Source organism: Bombina bombina, chromosome 2, assembly GCF_027579735.1.
Source record: "Bombina bombina isolate aBomBom1 chromosome 2, aBomBom1.pri, whole genome shotgun sequence".
Classification (NCBI taxonomy): Eukaryota; Metazoa; Chordata; class Amphibia; order Anura; family Bombinatoridae; genus Bombina; species Bombina bombina.
The window spans coordinates 1,246,271,780-1,246,292,392 of NC_069500.1; the positions used below are offsets into that span (position 1 = coordinate 1,246,271,780).

Consider the following 20,613-nt stretch of genomic DNA (forward strand, 5'->3'; position numbering starts at 1 on the left):
ATATTGGGAATTTTAACTTTTTATTTACAGAGAAGCTGTTAACTTGGAATGTACCAGTTATGTTTGATTCAATGATATATTTCATATAAGCTGTATTGTTTTTGCACAACCTCAATAAAAGTTTATTTAAAAAAAAAAAAAGACAAATCTCTTTCTGTTTTATCTTCTTGATGTTCACAGTTTCGTACATGCTTTGACTCGTATCAAATCTGTTGCTATCGCTCCTTCTTGGAATCTAAATTTAATATTAAAGACTTTGCAGACTCTTCCTTTTGAGCATATGCATTCTTTGGAAAGTGCTATTCATCTTGGCTATATCTTCTGCTATACAAGTTTCTGTATTGTCTGCTTTCTCTTGCGGGTCTCCTTATCTGATTTTCCATCAAGATAAAGCTGTTTTGCGGACTTTGTTTAAATTTTTGCCTAAAGTTGTGAATTCTAACAACATTAATAGGGAAATTATTGTTCCTTGTGTCCTAATCCTAAGAATACTCTTAAAAGGTCTTTACATTCTATGGATGTGGTAAGAGCTTTGAAATATTATGTTGAGGCTACTAAAGATTTTTTGTTATTTTTTCTGGTTCCAGAAATGGTCGGAAAGCCTCTGCCATTTGTTTGGTATCTTTTTTTCAAACTTATGATCAGTTGCCACATCTTGGACTTTCAAGTATGAAAGTTGATCAAATCTGCAAAGCAACCACTTGGTCGTCTTTGCATACATTTACTAAATTTTAACATTTTTATGTTTTTGCGTCTTACGGAAGCAGCTTTTGGTAAAAAGGTTCTTCAGGCAGCTATCCTAGTTTGATTCTAGTGCCTATGATTTTAAGTTTTTTGAATTTTTAAGAAAACTTAATTATTTTTTGCATTTATTTTCTCAGTGGAAATAGCTGGGTTTATTTTATCCCTCCCTCTATAGTTACTTGTGGACTTCCACATCTTGGGTATTATATCCGATCTGTAACTAGCTTGTGGACTCTTGCCATCTATATGAAAGAAAACATAATTTATGTAAGAACTTACCTGATAAATTAATTTATTTTATGGTGGCCAGAGTCCACAAGACCCACCCATTTTATTTGGGCGGTTATGATTTTATTTATTTTTTAAAGCACATTATTTATCCTTTTCCTCTTTTTTTATGCTTTTACTACTTATACACCTCACTAACTTGGTATATGTTAAACTGAGGTATGAGTGAGGTGGGAGGTATATCTATAGGCATTTGAGGTTTGGGAAACTTTGCCCCTTCCTGGTAGGAATGTATATCCCATCAGTAAGCTTGTGGACTTCCGCCACCATGAAAGAAATGAATTTATCAGGTAAGTTCTTACATAAATTGTGTTTTCTCCTACATTGGTGTATCCGGTCCACGGCTTCATCCTTACTTGTGGGATATTATCAATCCCTACAGGAAGTGGCAAAGAGAGCACACAGCAAAGCTGTCCATATAGCTCCCCTCAGGCTCCGCCCCCCCAGTCATTCTCTTTGCCGCTCTAACTAGTAGCATCTCCCCGGGGGTGGTAAAGAGTATGTGGTGTTAGTTGTAGTTTTTTATTTCTTCTATCAAGAGTTTGTTATTTTAAAATAGTGCCGGCTTGTACTATTTACTCTGCAGCAGAAAGTGAAGAAGATTTCTGCGTAGAGGACTATGATTTTAGCACCAGTAACTAAAATCCATTGCTGTTCCCACGCAGGACTGTTGAAACCAGATAACATCAGTTGGGGGGAACAGTTTGCAGGCTTAACTGCTTCAGGTATGATCAGTCATTTTTCTAACAAGACCCAGTAATGCTAGAAGACTGTCAGAAATTCCCTCTGGGATAGGTAAGCCATTGTTATTAGATTCAGCAATAAAAGGATGGCTTATTTTAAGGGCTTATGCTGGTTGACACTATTGTGGGCTAATCGTTTGCTTTTTAGCAAGTTTTCAACTTAAATAGGTGTTTTTTTATCAACTTAAAACACTTTTGGGGATTAATTTGCGCCTGGCACTTATTTGGACACCTAATCTAGTCAGAAAGGCCCCTCCACTCTGGTATGCAGAGGAAGGAAGCCTCATTTTCGCGCCTCAATTGCGCCAGTTCATGCAGCTTCACGTGGGGAGTCCGGAGGCATCAGAAAGGGCTCCAGGGAGGCTTATATTCTTACCAAAATAACCCTAAGGAAGGTAAAAGCCACAGGACAAGCTGTGGCAGAGTACTGTAGTGTGTTAACCGGTTAACTGCTATTAGCTCCGGTTTGGGCATTAAGGGGTTAATTGGTCTGAAAATATGTGTGCAACCTTTTCAAAGCATTATGACACTGGTGAAAATTTCATAAAAATCGGATGTGTTTTTGATGGTTTTTTGATGTTTCAGTAATAAAGTGTGCACTTTTATTATTTAAAGAGACAGTAACGTTTTTGTCAAAAATAAATTTTATTGCATTGAAGTTACTTTTAAGTCTGTTAAACATGTCTGAACCTTCAGATAGCCTATGTTCTCTATGTTCAAAGGCCAAGGTGGTTCCCCCATTAAATTTATGTGTGAAATGTGCTATAACATCCAAACAGCTTAAGGACCGTACAATTACACTTAAAGATATAGCCCAAGATGATTCTTTAGCTGAAGGGTGTGAAGATAGCTCGCTATCCTCCCCTTCTGTGTCAACACCAGCTATGCCCGCACAAGCGATGCCCAGTACATCTAACGCACCAATTGCGATTACTATGCAACAGTTAGCGGCAGTAATGGATAATTCTCTCTCAGCATTTTTATCCAAACTGCCAGCTTTTCCTAGGAAGCGTGATTGCTCAGTTTTAAACACAGAAATTGAGCAAGCTGACGCAGAGGATAATTTATCTGTAGTGCCCTCACATCAATCTGACTTGGCGGTGAGGGAGGGCCTGTCTGAGGGAGAAATTTCTGACACAGGGAAAGCTTCTCAGCAGGCAGAGCCTGATGCCATAGCATTTAAATTTAAGCTAGAACACCTCCGCGCCCTACTTAAGGAGGTCCTAGCTACACTTGATGATTGTGATCCTTTGGTGATCCCTGAAAAATTGTGTAAAATTGACAAATTCTTAGAGGTCCCAGTACACACTGATGCATTTCCAATACCTAAGAGGGTGGCGGATATCGTGACTAAGGAGTGGGAGAAGCCAGGTGTACCCTTTGTTCCCCCTCCTATATTTAAGAAAATGTTCCCAATTGTTGACCCTAGAAGGGACGCATGGCAGACGGTCCCTAAGGTAGAGGGGGCAGTTTCAACGCTAGCTAAGCGCACGACTATACCAATAGAAGACAGTTGCGCTTTCAAAGATCCGATGGATAAAAAATTAGAAGGTTTACTTAAGAAAATCTTTGTTCAACAGGGTTTTCTTCTTCAACCAATTTCTTGCATTATTCCTGTAACCACTGCAGAGGCATTTTGGTTTGAGGAACTAGAAAACTCGCTCCTAAAGGAGACTTCTTATGATGAAGTCATGGACAGAATTCACGACCCTGAAGTTGGCTAATTCTTTCATTACAGACGCCGCTTTCCAGTTAGCTAAATTAGCGGCGAAAAATTCTGGTTTTGCAATTGTGGCGCGCAGAGCGCTTTGGTTAAAGTCTTGGTCGGCGGATGTGTCGTCCAAAACAAAATTACTTAATATTCCTTTCAAGGGTAAGACCCTATTTGGGCCAGAGTTGAAGGAAATTATTTCAGATATCACTGGGGGAAAGGGCCATGCCCTTCCACAGGATAGACCTTTCAAGGCTAAAAATAAGTCTAATTTTCGTTCCTTTCGCAATTTCAGGAACGGACCGACTTCCACCTCTACAGCCACTAGGCAAGAGGGTAACGCATTCCAGCCCAAACCAGCAAGGAAGCCATTGCAAGGCTGGAACAAGGGCAAACAGGCCAAGAAGCCTGCTGCTGCTACCAAGACAGCATGAAGGGGTAGCCCCCGATCCGGGACCGGATCTAGTAGGGGGCAGACTTTCTCTCTTTGCTCAGGCTTGGGCAAGAGATGTTCCGGACCCCTGGGCACTAGAGATTGTTTCTCAGGGGTATCTTCTAGAGTTCAAGGACCTTCCTCCAAGGGGAAGGTTCCACATGTCTCGCTTATCTTTAGACCAGATAAAGAGACGGGCATTCTTACGTTGCGTAGAAGACCTATTAAAGATGGGAGTGATACACCCAGTTCCAACAGCGGAACAAGGACTGGGTTTTTACTCAAACCTGTTTGTAGTTCCCAAAAAAGAAGGAACTTTCAGGCCAATTCTGGACTTAAAAATCCTAAACAAATTCCTCAAAGTTCCATCATTCAAAATGGAAACCATTCGGACAATTTTACCAACGATCCAGGAGGGTCAATACATGACTACCGTGGACTTAAAGGATGCGTACCTGCATATTCCTATCCACAAAGATCACCATCAGTTCCTGAGGTTCGCCTTTCTGGACAAACATTACCAGTCGTGGCTCTTCCGTTTGGTTTAGCCACTGCTCCCAGAATTTTCACAAAGGTGCTAGGGTCCCTTCTAGCGGTGCTAAGGCCGAGGGGCATTGCAGTAGCACCTTACCTAGACGACATTCTAATACAAGCGTCGTCCCTTCCCAAAGCAAGTGCTCATACAGACATTGTTTTAGCCTTTCTCAGATCTCACGGGTGGAAGGTGAACATAGAAAAAAGTTCCCTGTCCCCGTCCACAAGGGTTCCCTTTCTGGGAACAATAATAGACTCCGTAGAAATGAAGATCTTTCTGACAGAGGTCAGGAAGTTAAAGCTTCTGAACGCTTGTCGAGTTCTTCAATCCATTCCTCAGCCCTCCATAGCTCAGTGCATGGAGGTAATAGGACTAATGGTTGCGGCAATGGACGTGGTTCCTTTTGCTCGAATTCATTTAAGACTATTGCAACTGTGCATGCTCAAACAGTGGAATGGGGATTATGCAGACTTGTCTCCCCAGATTCAAATGGACCAGAAAACCAGACTCTCACTCCTCTGGTGGCTGTCTCTAGATCACCTGTCTCAGGGAATGAGTTCCTGCAGACCGGAGTGGATCATCGTCAGGACCGACGCCAGTCTTTTGGGCTGGGAGTCCCTGAAGGCTCAGGGTCGATGGTCTCGGGAAGAATCTCTTCTCCTGATAAACATATTGGAATTGAGAGCGATATTCAATTCTCTCCAGGCATGGCCTCAACTAGCAGAGGCCAGATTTATCAGATTTCAGTCGGACAACATGACGACTGTAGCGTACATCAATCATTCACTAGGAAAATTTACCATAAGATATGGCGGAAATATCTTTGTTGGTGCGAATCCAAGGGTTACTCATGGAGTAAGATTAGGATTCCAAGGATTTTAGCTTTTCTCCAAGAAGGATTGGAGAAAGGTTTGTCAGCTAGTTCCTTAAAAGGACAGATATCAGCTCTGTCTGTTTTGTTACACAAACATCTGGCAGCAATGCCAGATGTTCAGGAGTTTGTGCAGGCTTTAGTCAGAATCAAGCCTATCTACAGACCTGTGGCTCCTCCATGGAGTCTAAATCTAGTTCTTTCAGTTCTTCAGGGGGTTCCGTTTGAACCTCTACATTCCACAGATATTAAGTTACTATCTTGGAAAGTTTTGTTTTTGGTTGCTATCTCTTCCGCTAGAAGAGTTTCTGAATTGTCTGCTTTGCAGTGTAATTCACCCTATCTGGTGTTTCATACAGATAAGGTCGTTTTACGTACCAAACCTGGTTTTCTTCCAAAAGTGGTTTCCAATAAGAATATTAACCAGGAAATAGTTGTTCCTTCTCTGTGTCCTAACCCAGCTTCTAACAAGGAACGTCTGTTACACAATCTCGATGTGGTTCGTGCTTTGAAGTTTTTCCTAAAAGCAACTAAAGATTTCAGACAAACTTCGTCCTTGTTTGTCGTCTATTCTGGTAAGAGGAGAGGTCAAAAGGCGACTGCGACCTCTCTGTCTTTCTGGCTGAAAAGCATCATCCGGTTGGCTTATGAGACTGCTGGAAGGCAGCCTCCTGAACGAATTACAGCTCACTCTACTAGAGCTGTGGCTTCCACTTGGGCTTTCAAGAATGAGGCTTCTGTTGAACAGATCTGTAAGGCAGCGACTTGGTCTTCACTGCATACATTTGCCAAATTTTACAAATTCGATACTTTTGCTTCTTCAGAGGCTATTTTTGGGAGAAAGGTTTTGCAAGCAGTGGTGCCTTCCGTTTAGGTTACCTGACTTGTTCCCTCCCTTCATCCGTGTCCTAAAGCTTTGGTATTGGTTCCCACAAGTAAGGATGAAGCCGTGGACCGGATACACCAATGTAGGAGAAAACAGAATTCATGTTTACCTGATAAATTTCTTTCTCCTACGGTGTATCCGGTCCACGGCCCACCCTGGCATTTTAGTCAGGTTTAAATTTATTTTTATAAACTACAGTCACCACTGCACCCTATGGTTCTCCTTTTTCTCCTAACCGTCGGTCGAATGACTGGGGGGGCGGAGCCTGAGGGGAGCTATATGGACAGCTTTGCTGTGTGCTCACTTTGCCACTTCCTGTAGGGATTGAGAATATCCCACAAATAAGGATGAAGCCGTGGACCGGATACACCGTAGGAGAAAGAAATTTATCAGGTAAACATAAATTCTGTTTTTAGTTATTTTGACAGACTTGCATTTTAGCCAATCTGTGCTCACTCCAGGGTAACTTCACATGCATGAGCTCAATGTTATCTATATGAAACACATGAACTAATGCCCTCTAGTGGTTAAAATGCATTCAGATTAGATGCGGTCTTCAAGGTCTAAGAAATTAGCATCTGAACCTCCTAGGTTTAGCTTTCAACTAAGAATACCAAGAGAACAAAGCAAAATTGTGGTTATAAGTATATTGGAAAGTTGTTTAAAATTACATTCCCTATTTAAATCATGAAAGGTTTTTTTGGACTGGACTGTCCCTTTAAGTTACAAGTTATCTTGCTACAATGGATACCTCCATTTTATTTTATTAAAGGGAACTTTAAATACTTTGAGATGGTGATATAAATAAAAACAACTCTGAAATATTCTTTCATTATTTATTTTGTCCCCTTTTCCTGCAATTCCATTCTGAAATTGTGTGCTTTTCAGTTCCTTTTAGAAATGGAAGTGAAAAATATTGTTTTATTCCACACAGCCACTGGCTGTACAATCTAGTGCCCTATTTATAATTGTCCCTAATTGGCCACAGCAGATAAGGTAACCTAAGTTAAACATGGCAGCTCCCATTGTTTTAGACACTAAAGGCACTAAAACTTTACTTATTTTGTCAATAATAAACCCCTTAACGACAGAGGATATGCCAGGTACGCTTCCAGCCGCTCTCAGGGTATTGCAACGATGCCTCGATATTGAGGCATCGGGCAATACCCCTTTTGGCAGTAGCCCGATGCAGATGGCCCTCTCACTGCATCGGTCAGCGAGGGTTAGAAGGGAGGTAGGTGGGTGGCCCATCGCTGGAGGAGGGCAGGAGCTTGTGGGACCACTATGCCACGTTACAGGGAAATGAGGGGGGGGGCTCAAAAGAGCAGAACCATAGCAGGAAGGAGAGGGGGATCCGTGTTAGGAAAGGGATCTGGGAGTGGAAGGGGTATGAGGAGGGGCAGCTACACTACAGAAATTTTTAAAAAAATGTTTGGGGGGTAAGTGGGGATCCTACACGGCAGAAAAAATATATAAAATGTATATATATTTTAAAAAAAAAAAAAAAAACTTTTTATACTTTCTGCCAATACTTAAGATGGGGGTGACCATTGTGGTGTGGGGGATGGAAGAGAGCTGTTTGAGAGGTATCAAGGAGGGATCAGGGGTTGGGATGTTCCAGGTGGGAGGCTGAAATTAACCTTACAAGCTACCTAATTAACCCCTTCACTGCTGGGCATAATACAAGTGAGGTGCACAGCGGCATTTAGCGTCCTAATTATCAAAAAGCAATGCCAAAGCCATATGTCTGCTATATCTGAACAAAGGGGATCCCAGAGAAGCATTTACAACCATTTGGGCCCAAATTGCACAAACTGTTTGTAAATAACAAAATGGTGGCATGATTTATACCAAAATGGGCCTAGATAATAACTTTGGGTTGTCTACTAATAAATATATATATACATATATATATACACACACACACACACACGTGACGGGTTATTCAGGGATTCCAGACAGTCAAAAAAAAATGGTTTGGAAATAGCAAAATGCTACTTGTACTTTTTGACCTATAACTTGAAAAAAGCAAAGAACATGTAAACATTTTCTTAACTCAAGACAAAATCTAGAAACTATTTTGGATGGATGTCTTTTGGTGGTCAAAGTTAGAAAAAGTGTGGGGGGGGTTCAATTTTTTCATCATATTTTAGATTTTCTTTTATAGTAAATTATGATATGATGAAAAAAATGGTATCTTTAGAAAGTCCATTTAATGGCTTGAAAAACGGTATATAATGTGTGGGTACCGTAAATGCGTAAGAGGAAAATTACAGCTAAACACAAACACAGCAGAAATGTAAAAAAAAGCCCTGGTCCTTAACGATAAGACAATTGAAAAATGGTCTGGTCACTAAGGGGTTAAACAACTAATTGTACTTAAAATACATTTTGAATGCATTATTCTATCTAACATTTGTTTAGTGTTAAAAGTCCCTTTAACTTTAGTAAAAAGAAAAGTTTGATATTCATTAGGTGGCCAGCAACAAAGTTGCAGGCAAAACCTATTGTTATTGTCAGGATTATTATTATTTTTCCGCCACTTTTTCTATTGCCCTTAACTTTTGAACTGCTAAAGCAAAGCTCTTGAAATCAGGTATGCTGGTTACAGCCTATTGCAATGCTACATCTCATGCAACATTGAACTCATAGGTCATATGGTTAGGCAGCCATTTTGTTTTTTGTGTCAAATTTCGAGAAACGCTTAAAAATCTTCAGCTCTGGAACTGCTTATGTTACAACTTTGAAACTTGCTAGATTTGCCATTGTTCAACAGAAGTGCCTTGGTCACATGATGTAGCAGCCAACTTGCATCTTCACTTAAACCGCTTAGTGCAATAAAGCAGAATTTTGCATAGATACTCCTTGCAAGGTCCTCTACCAAGTTTGTTTTTCTATAATCAACATGGCTGCTGTGAGACATTAACCTTTTTATCGACATTTAATTGCTTAAATTTGCATTTTATACATTAGTTTTACAATATTTAACAATATTACAGTCTAATAGACACATGATTACACAGTCATAACCATCAAAGACAATATTGCAGTTAAAATTCACACTGCACAGTCGCCTTCGTGAAATAAAAAAATTCTAAATTTTCATAAAACTTCTGCAAATTGTACAGGTCTTTAGTGAGCATAAGTATGTGCAATTTGAAAGCCATACATTGCATAGCTTTGCGGCCATTTTGTTTCGTATGCGCTGTTTTTAAAAACTAATAAAATCTTCTCCGAAACCGCTTATGACACAGGTGTGAAATTTAGTTTATAGAGTTATCTTATGACCAATATTCAGCTTTGTTAGAGAGAAGTCAATCGGTCCTGTGGTTTGGCAGTCATTTTGAATTGTTCTAAAACGCTTAACGATATTTTTAAATTAATAATAAAACAAAAAACATTTGACAAAAGTGCTTTATTTTTGCCATGTTAACATCTATGGTAAGCACTATTGTGCATAATATGGAGGCTCTATATCACATGATTTGGCAGCCATCTTGTTTTGCATGAAAATTTTGAAAATCTATTTTCTCCACAATCACTTATGTTAGAACTGTGAAACTTGCTGAATTAGCTTATATTGTGACCTAGAGTCAGTTTTTCATATTGAAGGAATTGGTCACAAACTGTTACAAATATAGTCTGAACCCATAGAAGGGTAGGGACTAGAAGAATGCACTTCTGTAGCACTTTAGTTCCTGAAAAGAGAGTTATAGATTGGAATGAAAACTTCAATAATTACCAATCAAAGCCAGTGGGTTGATGAAAAGAATTAAAACATAACTTTTATTAGAATTAAAGTAAAAAATATAATATGTGACTGTGTGCACTTTAAAAACACATAACAACTCGACACATAGCAGGAATGGCTTTAAATTACTTGGGAGTAAATTGCTTGGGACCTGCAGTACTGCACTGATATACTAGTATAGATATAATAAGTAGATCAGATTATGTATGTCCTTGTATCCATCAGAATAGCGCATCTGCAAGGGATTCAAATTTCCTCATGCCATTGAAGTTATATAAAATTGAGAGACCATATATAAATTATATATGGTAGGATAGGAAATTATAGGGAAAGTTATATCTAGATGCAGATATTAATTTCTATCTCATATTCATTTTCTCTTGGATGTTAAAACTATCCCACCATAGTGGTAGTTATTGGTATGTGAACTTATTTCTCAGAAAAGTAATTTTAAATATCATAGTAAATTACTTATCTAGGATAGTGCCATAGGAGGTGAGCTTCTCTAAATATGAGCTGTTCACTTCTTTCATCGAAATTATAAGTTCTAAAACCTGATTGGTCTCAATTCTTATTCCTTGTCATTCATGTTATAGTTATACTATTTCAACACATATAAAATGAATAATACATATCTACTATTCCATTTAGTTGTTTACTGGATTAAATTGTTGTATAACATGATGCGGTGCTTGGTGTACTTTGCAACAACTTATCTTGAAAGGATAAGAGTTGTATTTTAATCAATAATAATATTTCTTATTTCATTGATTATAAACTCCAGTAACAATAATCTAAGTTCTCACTGATGGATGGTTACTCTTATGGCTAAGAGAATTATAGTTAGTGGCATATGTTGTCGTGCTGGATTATTTTGCTGCTATATCTAATAGCCTTATACATCGATTTGATTGCTACTGATACGTCTGTAATCATTCACAAATTACATATATTGATGCACAGCTTTAGGTTGCCAATGTCACTGTTTATGCTAAGATATTGCAGGTATAATAATTGATATGGCTTATGAGAGACACGTTCTCGGCTGTCAAGTTTACTTAACCCTGCTACCTAGCCTCTTCAGTGTACGGTATTCGTTTGGAGTGTGAAAGATGTACTGTTGTAGGTGTTTGACCCACTATTGTTCTCCAAATTTCGTATCACAGTACTTATAATAGCTGATACTTTACATATACATTTTTTGATGCTTTTTTTATTATAATTCTTAACAGCCCACACACATCCACATATGTCTGCACCTGGCCGTTTAAATTATCAACTATGTGAGACACACACACGGCTATAAAGTATACTTCTCCCCAATAGCTGGCCTCTAATATATACTGCGTTCAGTTTTGGTATAGGGGATGTACTGTTATAGGTATTTTTCCCACTATTTGGCTCCAAATTGCATATTGCAATATTTTTAAATAAAAGATGTTATAATAAATAACTTTCCCGTGCTCTATTAGTAATTTCTAACAGTCCACACACAAACACACATGCCTGTAACTAGCTGTTTTAATTTGTCAGTTATACGAAGTTATTTAGCTACTGTCAAGGCTAAAGCAGCCAAAATGAGCGACTAGCCGTTATGGCTGTTACACTTTATCAGATAACTCGCCCTCGACATATGCCACTGTCAATATGTGTGTTTGTGTGTGGACTGTTAGAAATTACTAATAGGGAAACACGGGAAAGTTATTTATTATAACATCTTTTATTTAAAAATATTGCGATATGCAATTTGGAGCCAAATAGTGGGAAAAATACCTATAACATTACATCCCCTATACCAAAACTGAACGCCGTATATATTAGAGGCCATTATTGGGGAGAAGTATACTTTATAGCCGTGTGTGTGTCTCACATAGTTGATAATTTTAAACGGCCAGGTGCAGACATATGTGGATGTGTGTGGGCTGTTAAGAATTATAATAAAAAAAAGCATCAAAAAATTTATATGTAAAGTATCAGCTATTATAAGTACTGTGATACGAAATTTGGAGAACAATAGTGGGTCAAACACCTACAACAGTACATCTTTCACACTCCAAACGAATACCGTACACTGTAGAGGCTAGGTAGCAGGGTTAAGTAAACTTGACAGCCGAGAACGTGTCTCTCATAAGCCATATCAATTATTATACCTGCAATATCTTAGCATAAACAGTGACATTGGCAACCTAAAGCTGTGCATCAATATATGTAATTTGTGAATGATTACAGACGTATCAGTAGCAATCAAATTGATGTATAAGGCTATTAGATATAGCAGCAAAATAATCCAGCACAACAACATATGCCACTAACTATAATTCTCTTAGCCATAAGAGTAACCATCCATCAGTGAGAACTTAGATTATTGTTACTGGAGTTTATAATCCATGAAATAAGAAATATTATTATTGATTAAAATACAACTCTTATCCTTTCAAGATAAGTTGTTGCAAAGTACACCAAGCACCGCATCATGTTATACAACAATTTAATCCAGTAAACAACTAAATGGAATAGTAGATATGTATTATTCATTTTATATGTGTTGAAATAATATAACTATAACATGAATGACAAGGAATAAGAATTGAGACCAATCAGGTTTTAGAACTTATAATTTCGATGAAAGAAGTAAACAGCTCATATTTAGAGAAGCTCACCTCCTATGGCACTATCCTAGATAAGTGTAATTTACTATGATATTTAAAATTACTTTTCTGAGAAATAAGTTCACATACCAATAACTACCACTATGGTGGGATAGTTTTAACATCCAAGAGAAAATTAATATGAGATAGAAATTAATATCTGCATCTAGATATAACTTTCCCTATAATTTCCTATCCTACCATATATAATTTATATATGGTCTCTCAATTTTATATAACTTCAATAGCATGAGGAAATTTGAATCCCTTGCAGATGCGCTATTCTGATGGATACAAGGACATACATAATCTGATCTACTTATACTAGTATATCACTGCAGTACTGCAGGTCCCAAGCAATTTACTCCCAAGTAATTTAAAGCCATTCCTGCTATGTGTCGAGTTATGTGTTTTTAAAGTGCACACAGTCACATTATATTTTTTACTTTAGTTCTAATAAAAGTTATGTTTTAATTCTTTTCATCAACCCACTGGCTTTGATTGGTAATTATTGAAGTATTCATTCCAATCTATAACTCTCTTTTCAGGAACTGAAGTGCTACAGAAGTGCATTCTTCTAGTCCCTACCCTTCTATGGGTTCAGACTATATTTGTAACTTGTATGTTTCTATGCACAAGCACTCAAGCTCATAAGGTGTATATATATATATATATATATATATATATATATATATATATATATATATATATACCCATATAAATGATATGTTTGTACATAATTAAAAGTATATGTCTGTATATTAATATATACATATAGAGAAATATATAGACACCAAATAATGTTAATTATCTATCTAATCATACATTAAACTGAGCATTCCTTTTTTATCTGTGTAGTGCTTTTGCTATTTTTGGCCTAACTGGTCACAAGCTGTGACAGCCATATTGGTTTACGTGAAAATTTCGACAAAGTGTTTTCTTTGCAACCGCTTATGTTAAAGCTGTGAAATATAGAATTTTACATCTGTTCATGTTGAAAGTATTGGTCATATGGTATGGCAGCCATCTTGAAAAACGCAAAAAAATAGAAAACGTCTTTACTTTGCAACCACTTATGTTAAAGCTGTGAAATATGCTGTATAACTATATATTGTGACCTAGAGTTACATCTGTTCATATTGAAAGTATTTGTCATATGCTGTTGCAGCCATCTTGAAAAACGCAAAAATGTCAAAAATTTGTTTTTTTTACCAACTGCATGTGTTAGAACTGTAAAAACTTGCTTTACAGCATTATAGTGTGACTTAGCTGCTTGTATGCCATTGCAAAGGTGATGCGATTGGCCACCTCTATTGCTGCTTGCAGCTATATTTTTGTTTTTGTTTTTTTACTAGCTGGTTCTCTCTGCTAGACACTCCTAATTGTAACCAAAGCATTTTTATTGTTTAAGTCACCAATATGCTATGTGTTTTAGTTTTGCATTTTCTTTTTTTCTGACAGGTACTGTCTTTCACACATCCAACCTCATTTCACTCTGCCGAAACTTACGAATCTTTTCTTCAGTGCCTTCGTATTGAAGATGACAAAGTGGCTGAAGCAGCTATTCAGATCTTTAGAAATACAGGGCACAAAATAGAAACGGACTTACAACAAATTCGATCGTAAGTATTTTTACTTTTTCCATTAAGGTATTCACTTCTTTAATTGCTGTTGTCCCATAAAATTCCATTCCCTGCTAGTTTTCAGTCATCTTGACATACTTTGAATTTACAACTGAGTAGTTATTCTTCAATAGTTAATATAACCTATTTAAGACAACAGAGATTGTTTAACCCTTTTGCTCCAGAGTTTACTCCAACCTCTGCCAAAGCCATTTTGTTTTTTGTGCTTGTTGCTTTAAAACACTTTCAAAGTCTTTTTATAGCATTCTAATTCTACATTTAGCAACAATCCTCCACGCAAATGTAACAAAAATTGTGATTTCTTTCCTAAGACATGGAGAGTCCACAACGTTATTCAAATTACTAGTGGGATATTCACTTCTGGTCAGCAGGAGGAGGCAAAGAGCACCACAGCAAAACTGTTAAGTGTCCCTTACCCATAAGCCCCAGTCATTCTCTTTGCCTCTGTCAATGGAGGAGGTGAAGCTTCTTTCTGAAGATTTTTTTTTGGGTACTTTTCCCTGCAAGCAAGGATTTGGGTTTAGCTGTGTCCACGTCAATCTCTTGAGTAAGAATAGTGGTGGATTTTAAGCAGTTAACCTATTTGCTGCCCTAGTCACAGAAAGACAGAGTTGGTTACTCTGTTATTTCTTTTTCCACAGGTCTCTGTATGGAGTATGTGTCCTTTCACGCCTGGTGAGCTGTCTACCTGCTGAACAGCTAGATTGCAGGTAAGTGCTTTTGTCTTCTAGGTGTTTGGAAACTTGCACTTCAGGAAAATAGTTAACTCTGCAGAATATTGGGACAGGATAATCCTTTATGCATAGGATTTGCTGAGACAGTGGGCAGGCACATATGTACGTATGTAGAGGCTGGGGGAAGTTTTTTCTCTGTGGCTCTTATTTGTTCACTTTGTAGTGTGGCAAGTTTTATTTGGGGCACGTTGTGAGTAGGATTTACAGTGGAACACTTTTTTTTTAAGGTTTTCTTATATATTGGACCGGGAGCTGTAAACGGCTTTTATTTCTCCTTTACTCAGCAGGGAACGTGCACTTTTAGTTGCTGCGCAGTTCCTGTTTGCCGGTCATCTGATTTTCCACTCTTCCGACTCGGAGCGAAGTGGCATCACTTAATTGTTGTTTTTCTGTGTCGGCGGTTGGAAAGAGAAATCGCTTGCAAGCAGTCCCTGTGCTTCCAATGAATTGTGAATCCTCTAGAATTGCGGTAGGGCACCTCAGACTATCTGAGGTGTAAAGATTCTGAAATCTTTTCTTTGGGGCAGTTTTTTTTTTTAGCGTGTTAACGCTTGAGGGAATAAAGCCTATTTCTATCTTAATGGGAGGAGAGTCCACTGCTTCATTCATAACTTGTGGGAATTAAAAACCTGGCCACTAGGAGGCGGCAAAGACACCCCATCCAAAGGCTTAAATACCTCCCCCACTCCCCTCGTTACCCAGTCATTCTTTGCCTCTCGTCACAAGAGGTTGGCAGAGAAGTGTCAGAAGATTTGGAGTAGTGTCTTATGGAGGGTAGTACTCTTCGGAATGGGGCTGTAGTTTTAGTCCTATCAGCCTCTCAGTGAGAGCATGGATGAAAGTTAGTCCGGAGATGAAGGGAGAGTCTTTCTGCGAAACCATCCCGACTCAGATTAACAGCTCCATAAGCAATCAGCGTTGAAGAGTTTCGCTGCCTGCTTTTCTGCTCTCAAGTCCATGTCAGGAGCGATGCTACTACCCTGTCACACTTGAAAGACCTTGTTCCTGTTCCACGGCATAGATTCTGGTAAGATCGTTTCATTTATACACATATGATAATGTAAGAAAACAGGGTCACAGTTTGTCTCCTTTTATCTTTATAGAATCAATGGTAATACCCTCGGAAAGGGGGTTATTGAACAGGGGGGGATTTGTGCATGATATTATTTATTGTGTTTAATAATGCGACATGTGTGAGATGAGGCTCTGTCAGTGTGTGAACAGTCAGTTTCTTTGCGAGAGATTGTTGCAGGCCTTTTTTTTTTTTTTTTTAGAGCGTTTTCACTCTAGTGCAGGGACGGTCCTGCATGGCATTCCATGTGACCGGGTGTGGCCTCTTTTACTTCCTCTTCTTGACCGGCGGTTATAGGAGACAAAGCGGTTTCTCTGTGGTCCGGGTCATAGGAGGTGGTGAGTGCCCCGTCCATTGGGATATAAAGGTGTCAATTTATTTCTAGTCCGCAATAAAGGAGCAAGCTATGGAGGACTCTGATATGTTAAAGGGTTCTCCCTCTTTAATTAAACCTAATAACTGCCTACTGTGAGGAGGTTCCGGTTGATCCGCCTGCTCAACTCTGTTCCACATGCTTTGATAAAATTGCAATATCTAAAAAGAATGATATTTAGTACAACTGAGCCGTCCACCTCTGAGGGACCTCCGTCCCGCGAGGTGTGTTCCCTACACACAATTGCCCGGGGTGCAATAGAAAGTGTAGAATAAGCAAAACAGTGAGAGTGCACTTTTCAGGACTTTATAGTAATGTATTTCCTAAGATGTGAACGTTTTCGAGGGATTAGCCCCTTCCTCAGACATACAGAAATCAAATTTGATTTTTGTATGTCTGAGGAAGGGGCTAATCCCCCGAAAACGTTCACATCTTAGGAAATAAATTTCTATAAAGTCCTGGCGAGTGCACTCTCTCTGTTTTGTGTGTGTGTGTGTGTGTGTATATATGTATATATATATATATATATATATATATTTATTTATATTGTGTGTATGTATTAGATTGTATATACATTTCTATCTGAATTTCTCCTGACATAATTTGAGTTCAAAAAGTATGAATTTTAAATAACGGCATTCATAGCTTAAATTGAATATCTTAAAATTGTATTATGTTTTTGAAATATCACAAAATTTAATTGAATTATACAAATCTGATTATAAGATTTTAATACAATATATATATATATATATATATATATATATATATATATATATTTCTTTCATGTAATTAGCAAGAGTCCATGAGCTAGTGACGTATGGGATATATATTCCTACCAGGAGGGGCAAAGTTTCCCAAACCTCAAAATGCCTACAAATACATCCCTCACCACACCCACAAATCAGTTTTACAAACTTTGCCTCCTATGGAGGTGGTGAAGTAAGTTTGTGCTAGATTCTATGTTGATATGCGCTCCGCAGCAGGTTGGAGCCCGGTTTTCCTCTTAGCGTGCAGTGAATGTCAGAGGGATGTGAGGAGAGTATTGCCTATTTGAATGCAGTGATCTCCTTCTACGGGGTCTATTTCATAGGTTCTCTGTTATCGGTCGTAGAGATTCATCTCTTACCTCCCTTTTCAGATCGACGATATACTCTTATATATATATACCATTACCTCTGCTGATTTTCGTTTCAGTACTGGTTTGGCTTTCTACAACATGTAGATGAGTGTGCTGGGGTAAATAAGTCTTATTTTCTGTGACACTCTAAGCTATGGTTGGGCACTTTTTTAATAAAGTTCTAAATATATGTATTCAAACATTTATTTGCCTTGACAGTCAGTTTCATATTTGGGATAATGCATTTGATTCAATCATTTTTTCTTACCTTAAAAATTTGACTTTTCCCTGTGGGCTGTTAGGCTCGCGGGGGCTGAAAATGCTTCATTTTATTGCGTCATTCTTGGCGCAGACTTTTTTGGCGCAAAATTTTTTTCTGTTTCCGGCGTCATACGTGTCGCTGGAAGTTGCGTAATTTTTTTTTTTTTTGACGTTTTTTGCGTCAAAAGTGTCGGCGTTCCGGATGTGGCGTCATTTTTGGCGCCAAAAGCATTTAGGCGCCAAATAATGTGGGCGTCTTATTTGGCGCTAAAAAAATATGGGCGTCACTTTTGTCTCCACATTATTTAAGTCTCATTATTTATTGCTTCTGGTTGCTAGAAGCTTGTTCACTGGCATTTTTTCCCATTCCTGAAACTGTCATTTAAGGAATTTGATCAATTTTGCTTTATATGTTGTTTTTTCTCTTACATATTGCAAGATGTCCCACGTTGCAACTGAGTCAGAAGATACTTCAGGAAAATCGCTGCCTGGTGCTGGAGCTACCAAAGCTAAGTGTATCTGCTGTAAACTTTTGGTATCTGTTCCTCCAGCTGTTGTTTGTATTGAATGTCATGACAAACTTGTTAATGCAGATAAAATTTCCTTTAGTAAAGTTCCATTACCTGTTGCTGTTCCGTCAACATCTAATACTCAGAGTGTTCCTGATAACAGAAGAGATTTTGTTTCTGAATCCATTAAGAAGGCTTTGTCGGTTATTCCTCCTTCTAGTAAACATAAAAAATCTTTTAAAACTTCTCATTGTTCAGATGAATTTTTAAATGAACATCATCATTCTGATAATGGTTCTTCTGGTTCAGAGGATTCTGTCTCAGAGGTTGATGCTGATAAATCTTCATATTTATTTAAAATGGAATTTATTCGTTCTTTACTTAAAGAAGTTCTAATTGCTTTAGAAATAGAGGATTCTGGTCCTCTTGATACTAAATCTAAACGTTTAGGTAAGGTTTTTAAATCTCCTGTAGTTATTCCAGAAGTTTTTCCTGTTCCTAGTGCTATTTCTGAAGTAATTTCCAGGGAATGGAATAATTTGGGTAATTCATTCACTCCCTCTAAACGTTTTAAGCAATTATATCCTGTGCCATCTGACAGATTAGAGTTTTGGGACAAAATCCCTAAGGTTGATGGGGCTGTCTACTCTTGCTAAGCGTACTACGATTCCTACGGCAGATGGTACTTCCTTTAAGGATCCTTTAGATAGGAAAATTGAATCCTTTCTAAGAAAAGCCTATTTGTGTTCAGGTAATCTTCTTAGACCTGCTATATCTTTGGCGGATGTTGCTGCAGCTTCAACTTTTTGGTTGGAAGCTTTAGCGCAACAAGTCACAGATCATAATTCTCATAGCATTATTATTCTTCTTCAACATGCTAATAATTTTATTTGTGATGCCATCTTTGATATCATTAGGGTTGATGTCAGGTATATGTCTCTAGCTATTTTAGCTAGAAGAGCTTTATGGCTTAAAACTTGGAATGCTGAAATGTCTTCTAAGTCTACTCTGCTTTCCCTTTCTTTCCAGGGTAATAAATTATTTGGTTCTCAGTTGGATTCTATTATTTCAACTGTTACTGGAGGGAAAGGAACTTTTTTACCACAGGATAAAAAATCTAAAGGTAAATTCAGGTCTAATAATCGTTTTCGTTACTTTCGTCACAACAAGGAACAGAAACCTGATCCTTCATCCTCAGGAGCGGTATCAGTTTGGAAACCATCTCCAGTCTGGAATAAATCCAAGCCTTCTAGAAAATCAAAGCCAGCTTCTAAGTCCACATGAAGGTGCGGCCCTCATTCCAGCTCAGCTGGTAGGGGGCAGATTACTTTTTTTCAAAGAAATTTGGATCAAATCTGTTCACAATCTTTGGATTCAGAACATTGTTTCAGAAGGGTACAGAATTGGCTTCAAAATAAGACCACCTGCAAAGAGATTTTTTCTTTCCAGTGTCCCAGTAAATCCAGCGAAGGCTCAAGCATTTCTGAAATGTGTTTCAGATCTAGAGTTGGCTGGAGTAATTATGCCAGTTCCAGTTCTGGAACGGGGGCTGGGGTTTTATTCAAATCTCTTCATTGTACCAAAGAAGGAGAATTCCTTCAGACCAGTTCTGGATCTAAAGATATTGAATCGTTATGTAAGGATACCAACATTCAAAATGGTAACTATAAGGACTATCCTGCCTTTTGTTCAGCAAGGGCATTATATGTCTACAATAGATTTACAGGATGCATATCCAGATCACTTTCAGTTTCTGAGATTCTCTTTCCTAGACACGCATTACCAGTTTGTGGCTCTACCGTTTGGTCTAGCAACAGCTCCAAAAATTTTTACAAAGGTTCTCGGTGCCCTTCTGTCTGTAATTAGAGAACAGGGTATTGTGGTATTTCCTTATTTGGACGATATCTTGGTACTTGCTCAGTCTTTACATTTAGCAGAATCTCATACGAATCGACTTGTGTTGTTTCTTCAAGATCATGGTTGGAGGATCAATTTACTAAAAAGTTCATTGATTCCTCAGACAAGGGTAACCTTTTTGGGTTTCCAGATAGATTCAGTGTCCATGACTCTATCTTTGACAGACAAGAGACGTCTAAAATTGATATCAGCTTGTCGAAACCTTCAGTCACAATCATTCCCTTCGGTAGCCTTATGCATGGAAATTCTAGGTCTTATGACTGCTGCATCGGACGCGATCCCCTTTGCTCGTTTTCACATGCGACCTCTTCAGCTCTGTATGCTGAACCAATGGTGCAGGGATTACACAAAGATATCTCAATTAATATCTTTAA

The 20,613-nt window shown here is 38.2% G+C and overlaps 1 protein-coding gene across 1 annotated transcript in view; it reads left to right on the plus strand.

Moving 5' to 3' along the window:
* Positions 1-20,613, plus strand: part of PDS5A (PDS5 cohesin associated factor A) — a 1,179,407-nt gene that overhangs the window by 766,401 nt on the left and 392,393 nt on the right. Inside the window, exon 17 of the mRNA XM_053700274.1 lies at positions 14,072-14,232. Within this exon, the coding sequence (XP_053556249.1) occupies positions 14,072-14,232 (161 nt within the window). The remainder of the gene's footprint in view (positions 1-14,071; positions 14,233-20,613) is intronic.